Source organism: Stegastes partitus, unplaced genomic scaffold (assembly GCF_000690725.1).
Source record: "Stegastes partitus isolate 25-593 unplaced genomic scaffold, Stegastes_partitus-1.0.2 Scaffold150, whole genome shotgun sequence".
Classification (NCBI taxonomy): domain Eukaryota; kingdom Metazoa; phylum Chordata; class Actinopteri; family Pomacentridae; genus Stegastes; species Stegastes partitus.
The window spans coordinates 51,078-72,649 of record NW_007577881.1 but is presented as its reverse complement, the minus strand read 5'-3'; the positions used below and the strand labels follow the sequence as shown (position 1 = coordinate 72,649).

Here is a 21,572-nt window from a genome sequence, read left to right as displayed (position 1 = left end):
CATTTGCACCCAAGCTTTAACTTCCTGGCTGATGTCTTGAATATTTCCACATAATGTTTTTTCCTCATGATGCCATCGATTTTGTGAAGTGCACCAGTTCCTCCTGCAGCAAAACATCCCCACAACATGATGCTGCCACCCCCGTGCTTCACAGTTGGGATGGTGTTCTCAGGCTTGCAAGCTTCCCCCTTTTTCCTCCATATGTAACGATGGTCATTATGGCCAAACAGTTCAATTTAGTTTCATCAGACCACCAGACATGTCTCCAAAAATGAAGGTCTTTGTCCCTGTGTGCATTGGCAAACTGTAATCTGGCTTTTTTTATGTTGCTTTTGGAGTAATGTCTTCTTCCTCTCTGAGTAGCGTTTCAGTCAATGTCAGTACAGGACTCGTTTCGCTGTGGATAATGACTCTCTCTTACCTTTTTCAGCCAGCATCTTCACAAGGTCTTTTGCTTTTGTTCTGGGGTTGATACACACATTTTTCACTAAAACACTTGATCTCTGGGACTCAGAACCCGTCTCCTTGCTGAGTGCTATGATGACTGGACATTCCCATGGTGTTTATACTTGTGCATAATTGTTTGAACAGATGAACATGGAAGCTTTAGGCATCAGGAAACTGTACCTAAGGATGAATCAGACTTCTGGAGGTCCACAATTCTCTTCCTGATACTGTGGCTGATTTCTTTAGAGTTTCCATGTTGTCACAAAAGGAAGCAGTGTGTTTGAGGTGTGTCTTAAAATACATCCACAGATGTATCTCCATTTAATTCAAATGTTGTCAATGAACCAATCAAAAGCTTCCAAAGCCATGACATCATCATCTGGGCTTTCCCAAATAGTTTGAAGGCATCGTGATCTTAGTGTATGTCAACTTCTGACTTTGAAGAAAGTAGTAAAAGATTGTCTAAACAATTCTGTCTCTTATTACACTAGCATTTAGCAAACAGGTTTATTTTTTCATGTAATCCAAAACATTGCATCCTTCAATATATTTGTGTCCAAGTTGCTGTGGATCAGTTCACAGTTTCAAATCTAAACCTTCTTAATGTTTGGATGACTAAACAAAGATTCAGTTTAGCCTGATTTTAACAATTCCATGCTCATTTCAAAACTAACTGCATATAGTGTTATTCATGGCCTAACTTCAGTATTTCTTGTGCCACGTCCTCCTCTCGTGGCATATGTATCTCGTGTATATGTATCCTTTTTTCTAAGAACGACACAGAAAAAGCAGATAATTCAGCTTTTTAATGGGATCTATATATTTGACCTTGTTACGCATCATATTAACCCTACTTCNCACAGACTGTGCTCCAGACACCATTAAACACGATACCTACAGTTGAAGCCAGACGTTTACATACACTATATAAAAAGAAACATAACCTTTTTTTTCTCACTGTCTGACATTACATCTGACTAAACTTTTCCTGTTTTAGGTCAGTTAGGATTACCAAAATTATTTCTATTTGCTAAATGCCAGAATAATGAGAGATAGATTTTTTTAGAGACTTTTTTTTTATTACTTTCTTCAAATTCAGAAGTTTACATACATTTCCTTAGTATTTGGTAGCATTGCCTTTAAACTGTATGACCTTGGTCAAACATTTTGGGTATCTTTCCACAAGCTCCTCACAATGGTTTGATAGAGTTTTGGCCCATTCTTCCTGATAGAACTGGTTTAACTGAGTCAGGTTTGTAAGCTGCCTTGCTCCACACACCTTTTCAGCTCTGCCCACAAATTTTCTACAGGATTGAGATCAAGGCTTTGTGATGGCCACTCCACAACATTGACTTTGTTGTCCTGAAGCCACTTTGTAACTAATTTGGCGGTATGTTTAGGGTCATTGTCCATTTGAAAGACCCATTCATTCCCAAGCTTTAACTTCCTGGCTGGTGTCTTGAATATTTCCACATAATGTTCTTTCCTCATGATGCCATCTATTTTGTGAAGTGCACCAGTTCCTCCTGTAGCAAAACACCCCCACAACATGATGCTGCCACCCCCGTGCTTCACAGTTGGGATGGTGTTCTCAGGCTTACAAGCTTCCTCCTTTTCCCTCCAAATGTAACGATGGTCACTATGGTCAAACAGTTCAATTAAGTTTCATCAGACCACCGGACATGTCTCCAAAAATTAAGGTCTTTGTCCCTGTGTGCATTAGCAAACTGTAATCTGGCTTTTTTATGTTGCTTTTGGAGTAATGTCTCCTTCCTCTCTGAGTATCATTTCAGTCCATGTCAGTACAGGACTGGTTTCACTGTGGATAATGACACTCTCTTACCTTTTTCAGCCAGCATCTTCACAAGGTATTTTGCTTTTGCTCTGGATTGATACGTACACCTCATATCTGGGACTCAGAACCCGTCTCCTTCCTGAGCGCTATGATGACTGGACATTCCCATAGTGTTTATACTTGTGTATAATTGTTTGAACAGATGAACGTGGAACCTTTAGGCATCAGGAAACTGTACCTAAGGATGAATCAGACTTCTGGAGGTCCACAGGCCTCTTCCTGATATCTTGGCTGATTTCTTTAGAGTTTCCAGAATAAATGTGGTGTTGGAACAAAGGTGATGGTTAACTTAAACTAAGAGTGAACTCTACCCAAAACAACAACCAAAACGACACTAAACTATGGGAGTTCCGACTTACCTATCAAAATAAAAGTATCAAAAGTAAACACAAAGTCTGGCCTCTGTCTAATGTAAACAGGAGAAAAAGAGTTTAAATAAAAAGGTAGCAGCTCGCTCTATCCACACAGATTCTACTAAATGCAAGTCCGCTGAAGGTGGTGCGTGTGCCGGTTGGGATGCCGGTGAAGGATGGCCCTGCCCATCTGACCCTCTCTGCATACCGGCAAAGTCCTCCTTCCGTATTTAATCCCGGAACTTCCGTTGATCAGCCAATCCAGTCCTCGCTATGGCGCAGCCCTATTTACATATTAACTAGGAACACACAGATCAAAGGAAAAAATACCATTCTATAAACAAGTACGACCGTAGTCGTAACACCTACCTAGCAAGTGAATTTTGAAAAAATGCCTTATATTTACAACTTCTACTGCTGCTGCATTCCTGTCATCTCACTATTCAAGTCTTAACTGTTGGTCCAATCAACCAAAGTCCATTATTTAACCTAATTAAACACCAATTGGATTTATTGTTATATTTATTGCAATGTTTTTTGAATGCAGTATTTTTAATGCTCAGGTGCAGGAATACGTGTTCCCACTTTGGTGAACGTTTGTAAGAAAAAGAAAATCTAATCTACGCTGGATTCATTGATTTAGCTATGATATGTGGTCGCCCTTTATTTTTTAATTTTTTTAGACAATTTTGAACAAATAACATTTTCTGTAATTTTGCTTGCAGTTCATCGTCTGTGATGTCAATTTATTGTCGAACATAGTTTGCTCTGTATTTATAAAAAATGTAGAGACAAAAAAAAAATATATCCTTTTTTCTAAGAATGACACAGAAAAAGCAGATAATTCAGGTTTTTAATGGGATCTATATATTTGACCTTGTTACGCATCATATTAACCCTACTTCTTCATGTCGCCTTAATTTACAGATTCTGGTTGGCAAAATTTGCGTGATGTTGGACCACGGTGTGCAACGACTACTTCAGTGATAGACAATTCAGTCAAACAGAGATGTCTAACTGACACCAGTTCTGACATAAAAGGCAATTCTTCACAAACCAAATGAATAAGTGACAGACCTGAGCAGGTTTTTAAGTGCAGTTTCAGTTTTTGTTTTGTTTTGCCGTCTCTTATTCCTCGCCTTTTCTTCTCAGTTCTCCTTGAGGGCACTATTTGTGAGGATGTGAAAAGCCGCAGCCATTAAGGCCTCCATTGTTCTAGTGCAAAGAGAAGACACACATTGTGAATCGCATAAACTTTCAATTGTTCTGTGTGGGGTCAAACGGCGAGGTCCCTTTTGTTTGAACTTCCTCGGAGTGGCATAAAAGAGACAAAAAAAAAGAGGTTGTTGGCTTAGCTTTAGAAACTCCACGGGGTTTTCAGTGTCAAAGGTCTTCGGAAAGCTTAGAGGTTCAATCCGGGACACACCAGTCACTGGAAGATTGGTTGAGTGGTTTTGGTTTCAAAGCAAAGTCAGATGTCAAATGTAAAGAAAAAATCTATTCGTTTGCATATGTTCAAATGCACACGCTGTCCTGGGTTCATATGAGTTCATATGTTTCTTGTTAATATTCAAGCCAACTGCTGGTAACCAAACGACTCCAAGGACATGACTAGCATTTACTGCAAGTCTGACATTGAGACACAGTAGGCCTCATTTGTAGATTGTATAGACAACATAAAAGCCATAAAATCCCCATAAACATCAGCTCACACCTCGTTCACATTTCTGTCAATGGGTTGCTTCCTGTAGGTGGTTTGTTTGAAGTGAAACTGTGGTTGGAAACTTTTTCCAGCGGCAGTTTGAGGGTCTTAGAAATAAACACCCGTAACATCTCCAGGCTGTACATCTTCTGTAGGTTTATGCTTCGTTTCAGGTCAAGGGGTTGTTTGTGTGGACCGGTTGTGGTCAGAGAGCTTCCACCATGTCAGAGGCGCTGCTCAAATGTGACCATGCAAGTAAAAGCAGACATTAAAGCTTCAGTTCAGCTGCCATTCAACAATAAGAGAACCTTGGATATGTAGAGTGTAGTGTAGATGGTTTAGAGTAAAGGCCAGTCTCTCTGCCTCCTTAAAGCTGCAGAGTAAGCAAGTAGAAGAGATGAATGGCCTGAGACAGTAGGTGTGTGACGTCCAAGCTATTGTGTCTGGGTTTGCTGCCAAATCCGAGGCCCCAGGCGACCTGTTACGATGCAGTACCTAGGACCATCCCTGATGAATTTTGCTTGAGCCAAGTGTATTTTTAGCCAACAGGACGTTATGTAACAAGTACCTGTCATGTGATCTGTACATAGAGAGATGAGAAGAAGGAGGCCTCAGAAAGGAAGGGGGGCGGAGGGAGACTTCGACAGCGGCCTTTTCGGTGCCTCAGACAAAAGACAGCGCCGCCGTCCTCCTGTCCGACTTGATAAATGCATTTTTGTGTTAACGCAAAGGAATTGCATTAACATTAACAAAGCGGTGCAGCCTTTCTGTTACGTACTCGTCAGGACTTTGGCACTGAGCTGGTGCCTGGTGAGCTCATGATAATGCCTCGCTGACCTACAATGATTGATGCAGAATACGTAACTGTTGCGTTAAAAAAAAAAAAAACACAGGCAAAGGATGAAGATGAGATGGGATGTCTGGGTCCAGTAAATCACATTCACAGATAGTGAATAAGTGAACATCAGCTCCTTCATCGGACTACGTTCTGTTTACTTTTACTTAAATAACGACATGTAGTGACACAAATGTGTTGTTAAAAGTTGTATTTTTGTATTTGTGCTGACACACTGTAAAATGTGAAAAGTTGATCTTACTTAAACAAATCTAGGAAACACTCCAAAAAAACAAATAACCATTAGTCTTAATTTCAGTTTACTTCATATCTACTTGTAAAGTTTACCTAAAATTTAGCTGTATTTATTTAATTTTGTGAACTTAAAAATAGCAAGCATAATGAATTTGATCTTTCCAAGGTTTAGAAACTTAAATAATAATAATTGATCAGATTTAACGAGCACTTTTGTAGACACTCAAAGTCGCTTTACACTGTCAATTATTCATTCACACACATTCATTCTGGTGAGCTACCATTGTAGCCACAGCTGCCCTGGGGCACACTGACAGAGGCATGGCTGCCATTCTGCCCCTCCAACCACCACCTCAACAATCCATTCATACGCATTCACACCAGGCAAGGTGGGTGAAGTGTCTTGCCCAACGACCATGAAACAGGTTACAGGGTGGAATCAAACCGCCAACCTTCCGATTATTGACCAACTCACTCTACCACCTGAGCCACAGCTGCCCCGTAAAGTTTCCGGAAACTTCTCCTGCACTTCTCTACTGCACATGCTGAGCTCTGTGTTCAATCCAGGAACAGAACGTTTCAAGTCCAGTTTACTAAAGTATACTTAGATTTAGAACTCTTTAAGGAAAACTCAGTACATACTCACAGTCCATGAGTTAAATAAACAGGACAATGATAAATACGTAATGTACACTAATATGATTCAAGTAAGCATTGGTATTATCTTTTAGAGTGCATTGAAGGTGGAGAAGAAAGAGAGCTAAAGAACAAATGTGGCACCTTCTCTGAAAAAACACAGGAAAAGAATGTTGCTTCCGTGCTGAAAAGATCATGCATGTTCTGTCATTACTGAAAAGGAAACAGTTATACTCACATTGATGCCACAGAGGATAAATTTTCTGTTACTGAAGACTTGGAGTGTGGTGTTTAGAGGGGTAAGATGTAAATCACTCCTGAGTAACTGGGTCACCATGATAAAGAGGAAACAAAATGTGTTTACCTACAGTAGTTGGCTGCGATAGAAATGACTGCATGGAAAGTCTCATGTCTTTCTATAATGGGACCTCCTCTGTCCTCAGGCACTCTGGAGCCTCATCTGTCTGCCCTGCTTTGGATAGCCATGCTGGTGTCTCTGGCGATCGTCATAGTCCTGCCTCAGCCTCACGGCATCAGGGCACTCATTGCCTCCACCATCCTACGCCTGATCTTCTCTGTAGGCTTGGAGCCAACGTTACTCCTGCTGGGGGGTTTCAATGTAAGTATGTGTTGTAGAAAAGCCAATGAGAACTTCCAATGTCAGATCAAGGCGTACTTGACCTTCCAGTAGATGGTTGAATGACACAAGACACACCTAAAAAACCTATAATTTAATCTGCTCACGCACGAATAATGTGTACACAGTGCGCAACATCAAACCATTCAACCAATATTTCATATTCAAGTGGACATGCAGACTTATTGGTTTCTGAGGCAACATTATAGTTGCTAATAGAAATGTCACTCATACTGATTAGGTGTTGATGCATAACCTTAGGAGATTCCACGCTTCTCTCAGAGCAACGAGCATTTGAAAATCTTACTACTACTGAGTAAGCCCACCTTGAGCATGCTGTATAATATTTCTAAATGTTGTGTGGTTCTGTTGTTCCTCAGTTATGTAATAAGGTCATCTTCCTGACGAGCTTCGTTGGGAACCGAGGAACCTTCACACGTGGATACTTAGCCATGATCATGGATGTGGAGTTCCTGTACCACCTGCTCTATCTGATTATCTGCTCCCTGGGGGTCTTTGTCCATGTCTTCTTTTACAGCCTGCTAGTATGTGAGCGCACACACAAAACATATAATGTTAGCACCATATACGTAATATACTGAAGTAATAATACCAATACTTGTTGTATACAATTGTTCATTTGCATTACTACCGAGAGAAATGTAAGATTTACTAGCCCACATGCTCCCATTTGCACACAAAGTTCTTTCTTTTTAATGCACATGTTCCACGAACTACTCTAGATACTCTACACACATCTCTAAATCCTTCCTCTTTCCAGCTCTTTGATCTGGTTTACCGAGAGGAAACTTTGCTGAACGTAATAAAGAGCGTCACCCGCAATGGCCGCTCCATTGTTCTGACAGCCGTGTTGGCTCTTATCCTCGTCTACCTCTTTTCCATTGTGGGCTATATCTTCTTCAAAGATGACTTCATTTTGGCAGTCGACAGGATACCCAACAAAACACTAGGTACGCTGAAATACAGGTTTCTGCTCGTTCTGTTACTGGGACAAACACATTTCTGCCCTCTCTGACCCAGTAACTCAAGAGGCTGAAACATGGAATGTTTTCCTCTGTCACAAATGCACACTGGAGTTCTGAAAGACATTCGTTTAATTAATTTACATGCATTTACTTTAAGACGACCCACCTTGCTTTTAGCAGAACCTACACTTTGTAATATATTAAGGTTGTCACGATCAGTATGCATTGTGGAAAACTAAATGTTTGATTCACAAATATGTGCCATTTGTGCAGTTGCATAATGTCTTGTGTTCCCAACTGAATAGAACATGGAGCCAGCATGGTCGGAGAGTTCTTCTCTGGCGGAGTGTGTCAAAAAGAAAATGGAGAAAACTGTTCAACAGAGACCATGATGGATGGTAGGTTGACGAAAGCAAAAGGTAAACGTGTTTACTGTTATAGTATGTGGGGTGCCGGCTGAGTGACGGGGTCAAAGCTTGAATTCCCGTTCTTGGGCATGCATGTCTCTCAAGGCATTCTCAAGTGTTTGTGTGCGACTGTATGCTTGTGTCTTGTCAGTGTGTGAAGGTTCTTCTGATTCACCCACAGTGGATTGGTCCCCCTGAGCTGCACATGAGGGCAGCAGGGTGGTCATGGGATTAAAACCGGCTCGACCAACTCGGGGGATTTCAGGGAGCGGGGTGAAATGCCAGGGGTTTAGACTCATTGTGGTCTCAGGGGGCTGACCCTAAAACCTGATGTAGCAGGGGCCCAGGGTTGAAAGGTCAGGGATTACTTACCATCAGGTACAAGTAGGTCGATGGGTCCACTCAGTGATGGCGCAGAGAGCCTCTCGCTGCACACAAAGAGTTCCTGCAAACCGACTGACCTTGATGGGAAAGGCTACCATTCAAAGATGAATACATGCACCACCCTAAAATTAATCGCCCAAGCATGTTAAATCCTCAAACTGCCTGGTGCCTGACCTTGTCTGGGCTTCCCGATCTATCATCACCAGACTGGCTAATTATAGCAGTCTGGTGACTTGTTTTTTTGTGGATAGTTTGAGAAAATTCCCAATCTCATTAAGGTCTCACAGAGCCCTGATGGGGCTGATTCAATAAGCCAATTATAGACTACGCATTCACATATGAAATTAAAGCTCAAATGCTTATAGCGCATCTAAATTCATCTGCTTTTAGTGTAGCTTTCGTTTTTAATTAATTGGTGTTAAAGTTGTTATGGACAAATTATGTCGGTGAGGCTGGTTGAGCAGACAAAGCTTTGCATCCAGCCTAAACAGGATCTGACAGTTAACTTTCTGGTATGTCTCCATAGCTTCCCTCGCTATCCAGCCATCAGCAGTGGTGATTGAAGACAAGGAGCGAACGTGTGACTCCTTACTGATGTGCATTGTCACAGTACTGAGTCACGGTCTCAGGAGCGGAGGAGGCGTCGGGGACGTCCTGCGAAAGCCTTCCAAAGAGGTACATAGAGCAACAAAAGAAGAAATCACAGCCAACTTTTTGATGGTGTGAAGGTCACTTTCATTAAATGTCCAAAATAATCTTTTTTTTTTTTTATCCTGTTTTGTCTTTCAAATCTACCGTCTGCAATCTATTAGATTATAGCAATTGCCTCCCAAGCCTTTACACTGATAACAACAGACCCCGACACACATCAAGCATCAAACACATCCCCTTACCACGCAGACAAAGATTAAATTTAGTCAAATTAAATTAAAGTAGATTCAGATATGATAGGAGATCTCAGAGGAAGCATTTATGTTTTAATGAGGCAATAAAAGGATCAGCTATTTAATTTTCTCCTACTTCAAAAAGTAAAGAACATATGTGACCCGATGAGCAAAAAATAGAACCGTTGGCAAATTCAATATCTTAACGCTTAAGAATGCCTTGGAAGAAGTGACGCAAAGGCTACAGCGTGTTTGAAGAAGCTCTGTCTGACTGAAAGTTGTGCTCTGCTCAAAGGTTAAAGAGGTTGCATAGAGGAGTTTCATAACTCCAAACATGCCAGAAAAAGCATTAATGGTGCTTATCTAGGATTGAAGACGAGCTTGTACGCTACGACATGCTTTAGATCTGCAGCTTGACCCACAGAATGAGGCCATGACTCATACGCACTTATATAAACTTCGCTTAGCTTAACGTTCGTGTGAATTCTCTGTTCAGCTGTGTCAGGTCGTGTTAGACAGAAGGGTGACTTGTGTTTAACTGGATGGTACCCTGCATGCAAGTGTTGATGCTAGTAACAGCATAAAAAAAAGGGAGAGTATGAATTGAGTTTGCATTTACATAAATATAGCTTTTTTCTCTGTAGGGTAAATGAGATACGTCCTAGTTTTAAATAGAACATGACATTTGATATGTTGCAGCAGTGAACAGTTTATAGCTCTGATGGTAGATTTAGAATCATTTAGGAAGTCCTTTCTACTCAAACATGTGTTTACTTTGCTTGGATTCTTTAGCATCACTGACATATGTGCACTTACATTAAATCTCAGTGCGTACAAAGAAGCATGATTTGTGGTGTAGCATGCAACACCTGTAAGTGTAATGTGAGAATTGAAACCTCAGTTACATAAGCACTTAAAAGCAAGTGTTCAGCAGGGCACTGTATTCGTAGATTCTTATTTTTTTTTAAGCAAGAAGAAAGAGTGGGCATACTTTTAGGAATCAAGAATGATGATGTAAATAAAATGTTGTTAAAGAACAGCATATCAGACACATACTGTTATTGAAAATAGATATTTTCACATATTCTTATGAGATTTAATTAAGTCTGTATTCATGTATTATGAGCTTAGGAACTTGTAAACTTTGATTTGTGTTACTCTGTGACCTGCTGTACACAACTTCACGTCAGGCTAAATATTCCCACTAAGTGTGACACATGAGCTCAGATTGCTCCATCTCATAAGTTCTCCCCCTCCTTTGGCTTCGACAGGAGCCCCTGTTTGCAGCCAGAGTTATCTACGACCTGCTCTTCTTCTTCATGGTCATCATTATTGTCCTCAACCTCATCTTTGGTGTCATCATCGATACATTTGCCGACCTGAGAAGCGAGAAGCAGAAGAAAGAGGAAATCCTGAAGACGACATGTTTCATTTGCGGTGAGGAAATGCATTAAGACATGTTTTCTTTGGTGCTCTGCGTGGTGATTGAGGAAAATTAAGAGAAATCAGGAGGCAAAACGCTATATTGTTGGCTGCTTAATGTAGTCATGGGCACTTTTTGTTTTGTTTTTTTTGCATTAAAGCCATTCTGCCTGCTCAGCACTCACTATTGTTTGTCAGCCTTATGGGAATGTGACTCATGAATTTTGACATATCTTTTCCCATCTTTACTGTATAGTTGTCGTACTCCCTTCTAAGAATTAAAAAAAAAAAAAGCCTTTCAGTTCAGTCGAGTTGAAGCCGTAATCTGTACTTCGCACGCTGCAAACTTTCGCTGAGCGGCACAATCAGCAGGTGTGAACGCCAGAAGCCTGCAGATGATGACGAAATGTTGAGAAATCCAGTGAGTGGTCTGCTCTCAGCCCGCTCTTGTACGAGCATGAGACTGCCGTGATGCACATTCACATCAGGGCTGTTTGCAAAATGGGGGCTGTTTTTCTGGGTAAACAACCCAACGCCTCCTCTTCCCAGAACAGTTAGTCATGACAGGTGCTGCTGTGGAGGAGGAGTGTTCCTTCCTGTTGCCATATGGGTCTTGACCATGTTAGACTGTACACACACTCAGACACCAGCCTCATTTGCTGCAGAACAGTCACTTTTTTTTACGCAGTTTATCTAAATAATCTGTGGTCAGCTTTTTGTTGTGAAACACTATTAAGGGTTATTCCTATTTTGCAAAGGCAATGCAAGAATGTGCAAGGATTACAGGGATTTGGTGTGACAAACAGAACATTTTTAGCAAATCTTGCTTCTGACGTTTTGTCTGCCCATTCCCTCATGACCTCTTTTCATCTTGTTTTTTTTTTCAGTCAGTCATGCTCATTTAGGTCACAAGAATGATTATGTCATCTTGTAACACAAAGTCCATTTCTTCACTCTTCCTGAGAAATGAGAATAATGCTTTTTTTTGGGTGTGTGTGTGTTCCTGGTGTGTGGGGTTGTATCCTTTTTTTTTTATTCTTAGGTTTGGAGAGAGACAAGTTTGACAATAAGACGGTTACCTTTGAAGAACACATCAAAGTTGAGCACAACATGTGGCACTACTTGTTCTTCATTGTCCTGGTGAAGGTCAAGGACTCCACAGAGTACACTGGCCCAGAGAGCTACGTGGCTGAAATGATCAGGGTAAGGATGTTGTCATGCACACGCGTTTTGCTCTTCAGCTGCTCAAACTTTCCACTACAGTTTTTTTTTTTCCTTTAAATTTACACAGCAGGGACTTTTTTTTATAGGTGAACCTAAAGAAGGTCAAGTAATACCAGACCATCTGCAGCCCCTGGAAAGTCTTCTAAGCAAAAACCCTTAGAAGATATTAAAAAGTCTTTCATTTCGGTTAACAGAGGACTTGAGTATCGCCTGCTTATAGAAAGTAATAGCAGTAATTTTATGAGGCTGTATGACTCATAGTAGCACCCATGTTCAATAAAACGTCAAGCTTTTTTTTTTCTTTTTTTAAATAATTCATTCATCCATCAGTTTGCTGCCATGTATCTGGACAGAGGTGATATTAGCTGAATATATTAGGGGTACGATGCAAGTGTTTCATACATACAGCTGTAAAGTTCTGACAAATGTCCACAAATTCACCCTAATTTTAGGCCTTTTCTAGCTTTCCTCTATTCTCTGAGCAGTATTCTTGTTAAAATGATATTAAAATGCATTACTGTGCATGTGGTGTTAAAACATAAATTGGTAAACACTGCAGCAACTCTGAAATGCATTTGTTTTAAGCTTTCTTGTAGCTCCTACCTTGCTAAACAGGTCTCCCTCAGGTCCTTTCCCCCGTACAGGTAACGGTCTACGTGTGACTACGCAGGTAGAATTACCGTGTTCTATATATAAGCTACTGATGTGGTCTTTGCTGAGGTTAACCTTCACTCCTGAAGAACACTGCAGGCGCTTTGTGACTCTAGCATTCGGGTTTATATGGGTTTGGACAGAACTGATTGTTTCAGCCTTTTTGTTTCCTGCACTTTACTTCTTTCTTCTTTTTTTTTACCTCATTTGCCCCAAAGTACCAGCACTGCCTTATGTAATCCCTGCCTCCGTGCCCTTGAATCCTTCCAAAGTATTATCACATCAGTAAGCTTTGTGAATGGAGAATTAACATTCAGACAGAGTCTGCCATTGGCATAAAATGTGTTAATCCCCCTAAGCAGCCATGCCTTGCTTTAATCATTAAACGCACACAGACACACAGGTCTCACCCTGCATATCACCACACAATCGGGCTGAGACGGACCAGCACCTGGAAACATTTACAGGTTGTCTTATACTTACCATTTTTATGTTACGATTGTTCGTGTTGCGAGTTCTAACGAAAGCTCTACCGTGAACAAAAAAAAATGTAATCGCGACTTGTGAGTGCGGATGTTTGTCGTCGCAAATACGAAACACAGCAACGCATCAGATACGTGCGCTTCCAGTTTTTTAGGCCAGAAGTGATTCAACCAAATGCATCTGTGGGAATTTGCCATTAAAAAAAAAAAAAGACGAACGAGCGAAAATTGATTGTTTTGATTGTCGCATCACACTCATAGCTTGTGAGCAGTTACAAAGCATTTTAACTGCCAAAGGAAAGCCCCTTCTTCTGAAGTGGTTGCTTCCCTGACGCACTTGTGCTGCTGTCAGTTTCTGACACAGTTTCTTAATAGGTGCTATTTAGCCCACTTTCCTGCCTTTTGCGTTGATCAGCTACACTTAGTCTTGTGAGGAACCACCTGATTTGGGATTAACCCTCATACTCTCTCCCATTAACCTTGCACCCCGCCGAGCCAAAATCAGTTTGTCAGGGGTGCACTCTGACCAGCAAAGAAGGCGCACATTATCTGAAAAACCCCAATGACCCATCAGCTGACCCAGTCATCCTTAACATTTGCTTTCAGCTTCACATGCAAGTGTTTAATGCAGAGCCTCCACGTGTTTGTTGTCTCAGTTGTCTACAAAGATTGCAGTGTTCACGGAGCTTCTCTCAATAAACATGTTTGTTACTCCATTTACAGAGGTTACACTGAGGTTGAGGTTCAGTGGACTGTATGGAAGGAATCCCTTTACATTTTTTTAAAGATTTTTTTGGGGGAAACTTTGATATAAATACAGACCAGAAATACAGGAAGAGAAAAGGACTGCATATAAGTTGTGTGTTTTATTTTGTAAAATATATATGTACATTAAAAAAAAAAACTATGCAAGCAAAAGTGCAGTGTATAATATCTATTTTTTATTTACAAAATAAAGTATCAAGTATATATTAAGTACCAAGAAGGTATATTTCAAAACAGCATAATAGTAATTAAACAGTAGCATTTGTACCGAATCAGCTGTTCTGCCTCACGTTCAAGTCACAAGCAGGTCTCGAGTCTTAACCACCAAATCTCAAGCACGTCCCAAGTTATCCTTGTGAAGATCAGGCCAGTTAAACTGAGTCATTGCTCGGGTCAAGAAAGTCACAAGTCAAGTCATACACAGTTCTGGTGATGTAGCCCAGTTTCACATTTACATTATTATTATTAAGGTAGCCATCATGAAATTAATAATTATTAACGTTAACAGATGCTATTGCAGGCTGCCTACACGTTATGAATCTGTTTGGTATTTGACATTTTGTGGCAGTCAATAACAAGCCTCCTAAGTGAACACAACAGAGAGCCGGGTTCTGAAATTCTAACGTAGCAGTACAGCTGTAAACGGCTTGAAACTGAAAACAGAGACAACAAACAACAACACACACACCTCATGAGAGTCACACCACTTTGGCCTATTAACACATTTGTCTAAAATAGTCATTAAAGATGATCAGAGGCGTAAGTTACAGAGCTCATGGTCACCATGGCAGGTTTTTTTTAATTAAAGTTGCACTTGAAGTGTCATTTGAAAACATTGAGTTAAGGATGAATAAATAATGTTTGACATGATGTATTCTTCATTCCTTCTTTAATGTTTATCTACTGGCTGCTTTGCAGTGATTAGTAGGCCTAATAATATGTTGTAGGAATATCACATTCTCAAATTAAATATTTACGCACCTCCTCTGATTATTAATTAGGCTTCATTAGGCTATAAACTAACCCTTAGCTATAAAACAACAGCATCCAGTTCACGTCCTCTTTAGTCATTTAGTCTAAGTCTGAAGTCATGATTACCGACTCAAAGTCAAGTCGAGTTTTGTTTTTCAGTGTTAGTCAAGCAAGTCTTATCGACTCAAGTTTGTCTTGAGCTAAATGTCGCCTTTAACCCTGTTCAGGACTTTTGGGGTCTTTTGGACCCCAGGCCATTTGGTTCATTTTTTAAGATTTTTTATATATATGTATATATAAAGAGCAACATTTGTCATGCAATTGGAACCAAAAATACATCAACTTATCAGAAAATGTATTTAACATATTATAAAAGTCTACAATGAATACCAACAAATATTTTGCACATATTCTTTCTTGGGGTCCAAAAGACCCATAAAAGTCCTGAATAGGGTTAAAATGACTGTTAATCACTGCCAGAATTATTTAGGAACAAATGATTTCTCCCAATATTAAAACTAAATTGTATTAAAATTAATCATTGATAAATGCCTGTATTACTTTCCTGTAGTTAGGTCTTGCTGCTGTATGCTACACACTTTATTACAGATTTATTTCATCGTATTTACCTCTGATGTGCACCAGAAATGTCATGTGTGAGGCTAATTTGTTTTTTTTTTTTCTTTCAATCTGTACAGCCTCTCTCCCACTGTGTTTCGTTTTATTTGATGCTACAGTAACACAGACGACGCAACAGGACAGAAGGGGGTGTAGAAGTCAGACTACTCTGACAATGACTGGGACTGACGTCAATGGTGGAGGGCTCTGGGTGAAATGTCACGTCAGAGGTGCAAAAAGATGATGCTGGGTTCACACTCATTGCCCTCGTTCTTATTGTGCCCAGCACTGAAAGCTCGTCCTGCCCTTGAGCAGATTTCAAACATCCACAGCCGTACAAACATTTCAAAACCATAACCATCTGAGACCAGCAAAGAATGTTTGTCACTTAAATCTGCCTGTGGCTGTTCAGATAGTTTTGGGCATTTATTTGCATATTTGTTGAGTTGGGGGGCCACCAGCTAGTCAGGTGGTTTGTGGCATGACTTTGACGTTTTCTGTTGCTGTTTTAACCACAGAGCATCCTGTTTCTCTGTCATGGCCCGTGCGGTTTTAATAATGAAAAATGTACTTCCGTCATTTCCATTGAACGAGCGTGTTGTAGAGCACTAAAGCCGTGCCTGCGCTTATCACTTTACTGGAACTGCTTTCATTTGTAAACACTGGGGATGGAAAGAGGTGACAAAGTCGTCAAACGCTCGTGTGCCTTTGGCCGACAGGCAGAATCCAAAATGGGGAAATGACCTCCGTCGTGTTTCACTTTTTTTTTTTTTTTTATCTGGAGCAGAACTGCGTGTGGGAAATGGGTGGTAACAGAAAATGTTTTTTTTAAAAAAAGAAAACATGCCATCTGTAATTATTTGTGACGCTGTAATGCTAAAAATGGATCGCCTCCTTCTATTTTACATGTCAAATAAATTGCAAAAAAAAAAAAATACAGAAAGTGTGTTGGGGGCGGTGGGGAGGGGGTGTGCAGGTGAACTAGGTAAACACAGCCTCTGACTCTTTGCATTCAGGAAGTGGAACTTGCTCACAGCCGTCCTCTCCTCCTTTCAGAATGAGTGTGTGCTGCTCATTATCTTAGTGTTGTGTGATTCCCCCTCGGCCTGCCGTCTGACCCAGGCCTGGTTTGTGGTGCGCACGGCCACCTCCCTCGCCCCTACGTCTCCGAGTAAACCACTGAAACCTAGGGACTTTTTTTTTTTACAGCCCCGTCCTTTTTGGCACTGCGCTGTTTCTAGCCCGGTGACCTCAGCAGCCACGCAGCATCCTCCCTTTTCATTCATGCAGCGCTCCGGGAACGCAAGTCGCTCTGATTGAAAGCGCATGCCGCTGACATGGATGTGGGTTTATGAAGAATTAAACATAGATACGCTCACATGACTTTGGCCTATTTTGGAGAGCGCACGGTTAATGGTGGCATGTGGGAGGCGAGTGCCAAAGGAGATAGAAGCGTGAAAGAATGCAACCTCGGTGTCCTCGGATGTGTCGAGCGCAACAACCTCGGAGGTGGCTGCCGGGTTCCTTTTTTTGCTTTGTTATTAAAGTGTATTCAAATATATTTAACTTCATTCTATGGATCACTTTTATGACACAATATTTCTGTGAATTTGTGTTACTTTCCCTAAAGTTACAGTCCTTATAATATCAGCCCTAGTTTAGTAGGAACAAAAAAACTTATAAATACCATCTTATTGCTTTATTACTTTATCTAATATATGAATAAACGCAGACATGCACAGACTGATGTTGCTCACCCAGCTGTCAACAATATCAAAACCTCCAATTTCTATCAAAATGTCCCAGATAATGGCTTCAAATAGCTAAATAACACAATAAACAAACTTGACATGCTGTCACAGTCACTAAACAGTCGCTACTTCCTTCCATTCTTTGCAACAGAGGTATGTGAAAAAGTGATAAAAGATACACATCAAACATTTCTCGGTAGCTGCAGTGTGCCAGTAGTAGTTTTCAAGAGTCCCATTCATCACACTCTACCTTGTTTTTAGTAAACATCATTGCTCCAGGCAATTTTTAAGAAAGAGCTCTCAAATTCGAGGCCCCCACCCGCTCTTTAAAAAAAAAAAAAAGCCATCACACACATAACTCCAGCTGCTATGAATAGTGCACTTGATTTCAGTGAAGCAGCTTATTGCGGCTCTCGCCTGTGACTGACAGGAGCATACAGGAGTTATGTGTTTATCTCCTCACTTATCTCAGGCGACACGTGTGTAATTAAACGAGGAAGTTTCTCCGCGCTAGCTTACAGATTTCTGTAAGTTGGCCAGTTCTGTCGCCTGCATGGTACAGACTAGGCGTGACGGAAACATATCACAGGCAAGTGCGCTGCCTTTTATGAGTGATTTCAAGAATGCCTGCATATCCCATGTGATTCTAATATGGAAAGTCCCATCAAGAATAGCCTTATTCTGCTTTTAGCGTACGCGTTTAAATCGCTGCATGCAGCCAGAGAGAGAAAACTGGGTCTGAGATGACAAACACAGTTGAAATCGATGCCATTTGTGCTGTCTTGTGCCAAACCAACCAAATATGGAATTAAAACTAGTCACTTCCTAAAAAAAAAGAAAAAAGATTGAAGAAAGTGCCACAGAGAATGTGATGTTTCCATTTCATTATGTACTCTAAGCATCCAGATTTCTGTTTACCAGGAGCACAACCTGGATTGGTTTCCGCGGATGAGGGCCATGTCCTTGGTCAGCAGCGACGCCGACGGGGAGCAGAACGAGATCAGAAACCTGCAGGAGAAACTCGAGTCCACCATGAAGCTGGTGTCCAACCTCTCGGGTCAGCTAACGGAGCTTAAAGAACAGGTGGGTTCAGACTTGTGCGAGACAAAGAGTCGGCCTTTGATGTTCTGTCGCTTTATCGCAGAGAAAACGTGACGAGCGAGAAGCGTTTGTTTGAAAGACGCGGACAGCTGACGTCGCTTGAGGTTTGTTTGTTTGCCGCTCGTTGCCCTTTAGATGAAGAGCTTACTAACTGCAAAAGGCGGTGAGTCATAGTTCACAACACGGCTCATGAGGGCTGATTTTATTGTCATCATTTAGCAGCAATCTATCTTTAGCGTCTGTGAGTCTTATTATCGAGCAGTCGGATAAGATTGCAGTATTTATTTAATGATCTTCTATATTTACTGAATAAAACCTGTCTCGATATTCAAAGCAACATATAAAACTTACAGTCACTTCCTTCACAATGATTGCTTCGGCTGGTACTTTTGCAACGAATAAACACTTCCGTGCTTCTTGCTTGTGCAACAATACGTTCTGCCAATATTGCATATTAAGCCAAATAAAATTGTGCAACCGGTGCAGCGCGCTGTTTCTAGTAAACACAATTGTAAGAATGCCTTTACCCCTGAAATGAGAAGTATATGTGAGGAAGTGAATGCTTCTGCGACATTTTGACCCAGACAGGGGGAAATGATCAGTGTCGTCGGATGTCGTGAAGGGCATCGGTCACATTTTCCTGGAGATTTGACCTTCGTAAAGCCTTTTTTTTTTTTTCCAAGACACACGTTTTAAAAAGCACGGTCGTTCAGATGTCAGTATGTCAGCGTCACTCGATGGTTTTCTGCTTTCAAAGAGGAGCACAAATAGGAAAATTGCGTTACAAGCATTTTCTAGATTGTATAATTTCAAAGGAAATTGGCTGAATTAGAAAACCACGTTTCAAAAAAGAAAAAAAAAAAGGTCAGCACACTCCTGCTAACTGAGTTTATCCTTTCACTGAAATGGTATATTTCTCTACCGCGTCCATCTACGCAGAATTATTTCTCTTGAAACACTCATTACAAGACCACTTTGTCTTCTCACTTTTAATATTGTTGTGTTTCAGTGCCGAGGTGCAAATTACTACCTTATGTTCGTTAAAGTTAACTCTTAGCAGAAAAGCCATTCTTCTTCCTTCTGGTATAAAGGTTAGCATCTGTGTTATGACTCACGCGCTTTGCTTGATCTCTGAAATTTCTATCTACTAAGTTTCAATATTAGTAGTTTGTATTCTGCTGCTTTCGTCAGAACACACAGCAAAGTGGATGACGAGGCTCCGGGATTTCAAACGAATCTTTTTCTCAGTCGAGCGCCGTGCCGAGCTTTGCAAGCATTAGTCCGTTTCTGTGAAGCGACAGAAACAGACTGAATCGATGAAGGCTATAGATCAGAGGAGCCGAAAAGAGCTGATTCAGCAGAAGAGGATGCCAAAGCAGGTGGAATGATCTTTTTAAAAAAAAATAAAAAATCTCTACTTTGTTTGGTCTTCAGATGACAGAACAGAGGAAGCAGAAGCAGCGGATCGGCCTGCTGGGACACCCTCAGCACATGAACGTCAACCCTCAGCAGCCTGCGTAAGGTCGGCCCCGGGCAGCTCAGCGTCAGCTTTTTTTTTGCGTCTGGAACGGAGCGCGCAAAGTCCTCGAGCCGAGGTTGCACATAATGTAAACTGCACTGAGTGTAACTTAAAACGGTAGGGAAACACTGTAACATAGGTAGTCATAAGGCGATGTGTAGCTCTACCCCACGCACGTGTTACTCGACACTGTAACACTTCAACCCACCTCGTTCTGTTTCAGTCCAGTTGGAATTGGTGCCAAATGTTCTCTGTGTAGAAATGAATTGGATTTCTCAACACATGGCCTTTACTGGTTGAACTTGAAACATGATGTAAAGCTGACTGGACAGAAGGAATTAGTCCCCTTTTTTTGTTTGTTTGTTTTTTTAATTTAATTTAAATGTTTTCTATTTATATTTCTGGCATAATCTGCAGTATTAAATGTCTTATTTTTGTATGTCGTGCAATATTTTAAACTTAAATATGCAACCTCGTTGGTGCGTGAATTTAAGTTCCATCAATTATGTCTTATTTAAAAGCCAATGTTTTTGTTTGTGTTTTATTGTCACTGGATAAATTAGGGAGTTGTTGGCTATCTGTATTTACATAGATATAATATTTAATAAGCTGGCCTTCTTAAATTTTACTTTCTTTTATTTCTTGAAAAATGTGCATACTTCTTGATAGAGATAGTATATTGTGTGAGAGCAATATATACAGATAGTTTACCTTCACCTCTGTAAATCCAACGGTGTCATATCTCAGTGCTAACTTATTTCATGATAAAATTTTTGCTTTCTTATTTAACTGGGTTGTAAAGGACATTAAGAAAGGCATTTAACTTGTCCTTAGTGTCACTCATGCTATTACAATTTGCTCAGGAGTTGTGTAATTTATACGGTAATAAACACCGCCTATATAATTTCTCCCTTTTTGCAGAAACCTTGTTCCATTCGTGCCTGTTTTTGTCCTCAAGTAAAGTCTGTTTGCTGCTTGTGAAGACTTTTATGTTCACCTTCACTAAAACGTATGAGTTGTCATGCTACTGTCTTCTTTTTGTTTTTTTTGGATTACTGTGTGTACATAAAGTTTGCTTTGCTTTTGTATAGAAAACTGAGATGGAGAAAAACAATTCCCAGATGTTAAGATTAGATAAAAAATCTAAGCACTGTCAATTTGTATATTGGATTAGAATTATTTATTAAAAATTGATGTAATTATCCTTTACTTTGTGCATTCTGTGTTTGTTTATTGTTGATGTGGTGTTAGAGGATTACAATAAGAAAAAAAAGTGCTCCACTCAGCGATCAGATGACTCAGTTGTGTTCGGTAACTGCTGCATATAAAACATCATCAACATGCCACATATACATTCATATATATATGATTTCTTTATACTCGATCATAGAAAATTTAAGGGACCACAGCCTGACAATTTAGTCACAGCTACAAATGCCACTTATTGACAGTCTTTAATGGGCTGCACATGAGTTCAGTTATTCTTTTGAGCTTTCAGAGATACTATCTTTGTTGACTGGAAACCGAAGCCTGCATGTCTGAAACCAGCAGATGTGTGCAGTGTGAGTGGAATGTGTGTAATTGGGTGGACTTAAGATTGCATATATCCTCATTAATCGGGGACTTTCCTGAAAGATTCTCTGCGAGCCAAGTGTTCATCGAGCTCCCCTCCTCTCGATCTGCCCT

The 21,572-nt window shown here is 40.5% G+C and overlaps 1 protein-coding gene across 1 annotated transcript in view; it reads left to right on the top strand.

Annotated features, from left to right (window-relative positions):
• LOC103355429 (inositol 1,4,5-trisphosphate receptor type 1-like) overlaps nt 1-21,095 on the top strand; it is a 91,926-nt gene extending 70,831 nt beyond the window's left edge. Inside the window, exons 50-58 of the mRNA XM_008279225.1 lie at nt 6,527-6,702; nt 7,101-7,265; nt 7,502-7,691; nt 8,012-8,104; nt 9,024-9,172; nt 10,653-10,818; nt 11,846-12,006; nt 18,188-18,349; nt 19,802-21,095. Coding sequence (XP_008277447.1) covers nt 6,527-6,702; nt 7,101-7,265; nt 7,502-7,691; nt 8,012-8,104; nt 9,024-9,172; nt 10,653-10,818; nt 11,846-12,006; nt 18,188-18,349; nt 19,802-19,888 — 1,349 coding nt within the window. The 3' untranslated portion in view covers nt 19,889-21,095. The remainder of the gene's footprint in view (nt 1-6,526; nt 6,703-7,100; nt 7,266-7,501; nt 7,692-8,011; nt 8,105-9,023; nt 9,173-10,652; nt 10,819-11,845; nt 12,007-18,187; nt 18,350-19,801) is intronic.
• Nucleotides 21,096-21,572: the final 477 nt, after the last annotated feature.